General features: G+C 25.6%; 5 protein-coding genes across 5 annotated transcripts; 4 read left to right on the forward strand and 1 right to left on the reverse strand.

Moving 5' to 3' along the window:
* Positions 1-406: 406 nt before the first annotated feature.
* Positions 407-1,474, forward strand: ENU1_213160 (hypothetical protein; the record flags this gene model as incomplete). The annotated part of the gene is made up of 1 exon (XM_008862460.1): positions 407-1,474. One exon carries the CDS (start codon positions 407-409, stop codon positions 1,472-1,474), a length of 1,068 nt encoding a protein of 355 aa, XP_008860682.1.
* A 210-nt stretch (positions 1,475-1,684) lies between these two features.
* On the forward strand, positions 1,685-1,885 carry ENU1_213170 (hypothetical protein; the record flags this gene model as incomplete). Its single annotated transcript, XM_008862461.1, has 1 exon — positions 1,685-1,885. One exon carries the CDS (start codon positions 1,685-1,687, stop codon positions 1,883-1,885), a length of 201 nt encoding a protein of 66 aa, XP_008860683.1.
* A 158-nt stretch (positions 1,886-2,043) lies between these two features.
* Positions 2,044-3,372, forward strand: ENU1_213180 (hypothetical protein; the record flags this gene model as incomplete). Its single annotated transcript, XM_008862462.1, has 1 exon — positions 2,044-3,372. One exon carries the CDS (start codon positions 2,044-2,046, stop codon positions 3,370-3,372), a length of 1,329 nt encoding a protein of 442 aa, XP_008860684.1.
* Positions 3,373-3,470: 98 nt separating this feature from the next.
* Positions 3,471-5,213, forward strand: ENU1_213190 (hypothetical protein; the record flags this gene model as incomplete). The annotated part of the gene is made up of 1 exon (XM_008862463.1): positions 3,471-5,213. The coding sequence occupies one exon, from the start codon at positions 3,471-3,473 to the stop codon at positions 5,211-5,213; it is 1,743 nt and encodes a 580-aa protein (XP_008860685.1).
* On the reverse strand, positions 5,214-5,787 carry ENU1_213200 (acetyltransferase, GNAT family protein; the record flags this gene model as incomplete). The annotated part of the gene is made up of 2 exons (XM_008862464.1): positions 5,214-5,582; positions 5,641-5,787. 2 exons carry the CDS (start codon positions 5,785-5,787, stop codon positions 5,214-5,216), a joined length of 516 nt encoding a protein of 171 aa, XP_008860686.1.
* Positions 5,788-6,642: the final 855 nt, after the last annotated feature.

A 6,642-nucleotide genomic window follows, 5' to 3' on the forward strand; every position in this document is an offset into this window, starting at 1 on the left:
ATAGTTTCAATAAGGATGAAACTTAAAGTTAGAGGTTGTTGAAAGTGTGTGCATTAATTTTTTTTCATCCTCCTTTGATTGGATCAATTGACATTTATTGATTAGATAACTTTTTGGTCAACAAACCTAGATTGTTTACTTGAAGATGAATGATGTTTGTTATTCAAAGGTATGAAAGTATCAAAATTCTGTAAACAAAATAACAAAGTATCTTTTCGTCAAAAACAATAAAAAAATTATAATGATTGAAAAGCCTAAAAAAAAGAAAGTCAATCTCAGTGCGAAACGTTTTTTTATGTAAAAAGAGAACTAAAAAACAATTAGTTTATTCATACTAATGGTTTGAATATGTTTAATTAAAAATAAATAAAATATTAACTCATAGCCATTAGAAGTTGTTTATTTAATGAATGTAGTGAAATATTTAGACAGTACAGAAACTCTTAAAGTTTTTGTTCAAGTAAATCACCATTGTCTTGAAGCTATTTCAAGAACAAAAATTAACCCATGTTATGGAATTAATTCATTAGCTGTTGCTATCTCCAATTCAAGATATAAAAACGCATTATTTGAACTAAAAGTATTTGATGGCCTTGAAACATTTTATGTAGATTATAATTCATTAGAAAAGATGAGTGTTAAATCACTTGAAAATATTCCATTGATTAATGTTCATAAATTTGTTATGCAAAATGGGTCAGCAGACTATGCTATATTTCGTAAATTATCAGATAAAATATGCTCTATTGGAATTGACACAGCATATACATTTAATCCTAATTTCTCTAATTTAATTAATTTAAGAGAAATAGTAATTAGAGTTGGACAAAATTATAACAATAATATTATTGAACAATTATTTGAACAATTACCTAAATTCAATTATCTTCATAAGGTTGTTATCAGATGTGATTCCAACAGATTACATTATTTAAGAGAATTAAGTAAAAAATTACAAATAAAAACAAAAGTTATATTTATTATTGATTGGTTACATAAAGAAGATATTGAAGAAGTTAATGACTTAGTTAATAGTACAGCACAAAAAGTAGGAATTGTGATGATTAACTTTGACGACTTTGAAGCATTATTTATGAAATCAAATGTTGTGTTGTTACCATTTTGTCCATATAATTTCCAAGTGTCTTCAAAGATGACAGCTGACCCTAGATTTTACGAATTATTGAAAATGTATTTACCAACTCGGTTAGAAATTCAAGGTGGAATTCGTCCTGATGTTGAAGCACCAAAAAATAAGACTATTGATCTCTCTAAATGTATTTGTCTAAATGAATTATTTATGAATGAAGCCAGATACACGTCAAGAATTATAGTTAAGTTACCAACTTCACTAAATAGAATGTTTATTAATAACTTAGGAAGTATTGATTCATTAGAAGGTATTGCTGAAACTCATTTGCCAGATTCTTTAAAAGAACAATTTTCTCAAGGAAATCTCTTTATTAGCAACTAAGCATACTTTTTTTTTATTTCAATTTTTTATTACACATTAAACTTGTAAATAAATTAAATGAACTTGAAACAGGAATTTCCTGTCATTACATCTCATAGAATCCAAAACGTTTGTTTGGAGTTCCATTTGGATTTATACAAAATTAACATAGAACATTAGAATATCACAGAGTATTTGGTCCAATGGGATTGTCATGAATCAACATGGGAAATGAAACAAGACTTAGAAAATTCAGAATATAAAGACTTACTCAATAAATATAATGCCATATTTTCAGCCTCAGACATTCCTATGAAAATTATTGGAAAGTCATTACTCAATAATACTATCTATGTCAGATGGAAAGATGGGTCTTATGAATTTACGTCTCACACTGATTTATTAAATAAGTATCCAGAGTTATTTATTTAAAGTTACTTGTTTGAATTAATTCTTTCTTATTTCTTAGACATTTTTGTTATATTAATATATTTAAGTCAGTGACAAGATTGAATCTCCAGATTAAATTACTTTTTCTTCTTTCAACGAGGATTGATATAAAAGGTGTAGTTCACTTTATTATATTCATTATGGAAACTGATCAATTGGATCAACCAACTTACCCATTAGACTCATCTATAAGTAAATTATTACAATATTTACTTTCTCAATACTCTGAACGTCCATTTGGTTCAGTAAATGAAAGTCTCACAATGGGACAATTTAGAGGGGAATTACAAAAAGTTTGTGATATTGTTGAAGAAGAACCTTTTAAAATTTGTCCCTACATCACAAGACATAAATGGTTATTCATTTCATTGTATTTTGTTGGAATAATGGTCTGTGGCATTTTAAGTCCATTAGCAACAATTATTGTTTCCTTAATAGGAACAATACTTTATTGGTTAATATATGATATTCAATTTTCTTTTTTAGATTTTGTTCTACCTGGTAAGCAATCTTTAAACCTTTTTGGAGTAATAAATGGGTCTTTACATGAAGAAGATATACCTAAAAGAACATTGTTATTTGTTTCTCATATTTCTGATATAAAAAAAGACTCTGGAATTATCTATCATCTTACAGGAATTTTAGTTCATTTTAGTTTGTACATCTTAACATTATTTATCTTAATTGGTTTTATCATTGGTGAAGTATATAACAATTTTGTTTTGATACCAATTGCTTCTATTGTTTCTACGATTATTCTATTTTTCTCTATGTCTATGTATATTGAAGGAAAAAAAAATAAAGTGTCTGGACTTGCAACATCTTTATGTTTAATGAATTTATCACAAAAATTAAAAGAAGATAATTCACCAGTATTAGAGAATTATTCTGTTATCTTTCTTATAACAACTTCTATTGGAGAACGTCATGAAGGAATTAGAGCATTTTTAAAGAGGCATAAAAAAGATGAACGATTTAATCCAAAAAATACGACTATTATTTGTTTAGATGAACTTGATGACTCTGAAACAATTTCCTGTTATTCAAAAGAAGGGTTTCTCTTTAAAAAATATGATCAATCACTAATTGATCTAATAAAAGATGCTAGTGAAAGTGAAGGGATTGCTGTTCAATGTGTCACAAACAGAATTCATCAACCATTTACTTTTGCCAGTGAATTTAGTGGAAAATATTCTAGGGTTGTTCCTTTGACTGCTAAATGTAGAAGTGTCAAAAGGAAATTTAGAGAAGAAAAAGAAAAAAATACTAAACAAGATGGTTCTGTTATTTGTGTTCATGATGATCAAATGAAATGTGTTAATAATTGTTCTATACTCCTTTTGAAGGTATGTAAATTATTAGATTCTTCCATTAACCCTACTATTCTTAATAAGCATGACTCTTTGAATACGTTTTCAATGCATCAAGGCACAATGAATCAATTGGATGATGTTCCTATAGAATTATAGTATTTATTATAATATAATTTATTATAAATTAAGTTTCTTTTAAAAATGAAAAAAATAAAAATAGCAAAAAAATGACATTAGAGACTATTTTATAGGAAATGCAACAAGTTTATGACTTTCCTATTTTATTAGGACTCTTAAATGTTTACTGTACAATACCTAGTTCTCTTCAAGAACTTATTGAAGAGGCTCAATATATATTACCTAAAATTATAAATTCTATCCATGATACTCCTATCTTAAAAACAATGAATGAGGGAAATTTGTTTCAAAGGATTGAATATAATAAAATAGTTTTACAACAATGTCAATTACTTGGAGCAAAAATTACATTAACTTCAGATGATTTAACACAACCAAAAAAAGATGTTTATTCACAAATTCTTAGTACATTATGGCAAATGTCATTAATTGATATGAAATATTCTATGAGACGTATTGAAAAGGAAGAGGATATAACAAATACAGTTCGTCAATGGATGAGGTTGTTCTTACCTAATCAAGAAGTTAATGTAGAGAATACTCAAAAACTACTTCATATCATTGAAGAAGATGAAGTAGAATCAAACGATAACTCAAGTCAAAGTCCAGGATTTGATGATTTTGAGGAAGGAGATAAAGAAATAGAAGATGATTTTTCGTTAAATGAAGATAGAATGAAAGCGGAAGAAGAGGTGCTTAGTGGTCGTATTCTTCTATTAGAAAAAGAACTCGGAGAAGTGGATATGACTGAAGATGAAATGAAAGTAGCTCTTCAAAAATATAATCAAGAGAATGAAATGATACGATCTGATATACTTCAAAAGTATCAAGACTTAACCTCATTAAGACTTCTTCTTCAAAAAGCAATAACTCAAACTCACCTTCAACAAAAAGAACTTCAACGATTAGTAAATCAAAAAGATACAGAGGCTAGTGATATGATGAGAAATGAACAACGAAAAAAAGAACAGTTAGAAAGAAAAAAAGCAGAGTTTGAAGAAATGAATAAACAAGTTCAAGAGGTTTCATGTTCAGTGATTGAACTTGAATTTCAAATAGGAAAAATGAAAATGATAAAGAAAGAGGTTGAAGAAAGTTATCTTAAAGTAAAAAAACAAAATAAACAAACTGAAATGGAAGTTGCTGAAAAAGAAGAAGAAATTGAAAAGTTAATGAAAAAAATACAAATGGAAAAGAAAAAAATGAAGGAATTTCTTAAAGAAAAGAATCGAATAAGGAAGAAACGAATAGATATAGAGAATCAAAAGAAGTTAATTGAAATGGAAAAGAAAGATATTATTATGCAACGAGAATATAAAGAAAATTATGCAGAACTTAGGATAGAAAGAATTGAAAAAGAAAGTGAAAAAGAAATTAGTTTATTACATGAAAATAGTCAAGCAGAAGAAGAATATCAAGAAGCTGAAACGAGACTAAAAGAAGTTAAAGAAAAAGAAAAAGATCTCAAAGAAAATGATGAGTTTTTAATTCAAAGGATAAAACGAGATAAAATAAGAAAAGAAAGGAAAGTCCAACATTTAGAGAAAAAAAAACAATTAGCAAATAATCAAAAAAAAGAAAAAGTAATAGAATTAATTAAAGTCAATGGTGAACTTGATATGAAGAAAGATGAAATAAATATAAGTCAATTAGAAAAACAAAGAAGAATTGAATCAACACGTGACTCTAATAGGTTTAAAGCATTAGAAAAAAAGAAGCTTGAAATACAAATTAAAAGTTATAAAAAAACATATAGACAAAAACAAGAGAAAAGAATTGGATTGTTAAAAGGGAAAATGAAGAATTTAACTGAAGAATTAGATGGATTTATTGAAGAAGAAAAATGTAATCAAGATTAATTATTTGTCTTCATCAATTATTAATGATAATTGTTTTGTTACTCCATTAGGATTTAATGCTAATGTAAGTTGATAAGCATCACTTCCATTCATATAATATTTATTTAGAAATTGTTCTTTAACAAATCCTAATTTAGTGTACAGTGCTAAAGAACTAACGTTGTCAGCTTCAGTTTCAAGAACAATTCTGTCACATTTATTTTCTATCATTGTATTAAACAATTTCATTGAAAGTAATGTAGCAATTCCTTTTCTTCTATAATTATCTTCAACGCTTAACATAGCAAGGTATCCTTGTTGAAGATTGTTTTGAATACTTTGTTTACCAATACAACATCCAACATATTTATTTGTTGTTTTATCTTTTGCCTAAAATATTATTATTGGAACCTTCTTTAGAAAAAATTAAGTGAATTTAATAACAAACAAAGAAACATAAATGTGGCCAACTTTTTAAGAAATATCGATATGTATAAATAGAATATGGTTCAGACAATGTTCTTTTCATTAAGTCCATTATATAACCCATTTGTTCTTCTCCAGTATATGGTACAATTTCTATTGACTCACTCATATTTATTTAATTTCAGTTTTTTTCTTTTTTTTAAGTTTTTGTTTTTATTATAAAATACTATAATTATAGTTAAATTTTATTAATATGTTTATTCTTTTTTTAAATTTCAGTCATTTTAAAAATGTTAATTTTACTTTTATTATTTGTAATTTTTTTATAATCAACAGAGTTAGTTGTATAATTTATCTAACATAAAAAGAAAATCATATAACAACATTAAAAGATAAATTATATTTTAGGTTATGGCGTTTTGAATATTCAAATAAACAATTTAATTTTTATAACGTATTAGACATATCTTTGTTTCAAACGAAATTGAGTCTTGACTAAAGCGGTAACAATATTCTTCTTATTATTGTACTAATAAATTTATTATTCAACTCTTCTTTAAGAATGTAAAAAATCAGTGTTCTTTGAAAACAGTATGAGAACTTATTGTGGTGGAGAGGCAAATGTATTAATATATGATATTAACACAAAATAACTAAATTTCAAAAGAACAATTTACAGAAACAAAAAAACATTTTAATAAAGTTATAAAAAGTTTTGAGATTAGCAATGGTTTTATAGTATTTATTCAATCAATATTCATTTAATTCTTTCGTTTTTTTGAAGTTACAAAGAACTATTAAGAAGTTGTTATGTTTTCATTTTCATATTTTGTGTTTGGTTATTTGGAATTTACTGTTTTAGATAAATGTTTCATGGATATAAAATTATTAACATAAATACTTCATAAAACATATCATTGTTGTCATAATAATTTAAAGAAATATCAAAAAAGAATTAATTGATTAAGTATAAATGAAAATAAAACTTCACAACATCATAAGAAGAGAAAAAAAGATATTTAGT

The sequence above is a fragment of the Entamoeba nuttalli genome (assembly GCF_000257125.1).
Source record: "Entamoeba nuttalli P19 unplaced genomic scaffold asmbl_10159, whole genome shotgun sequence".
Lineage (NCBI taxonomy): Eukaryota > Evosea > Mastigamoebida > Endamoebidae > Entamoeba > Entamoeba nuttalli.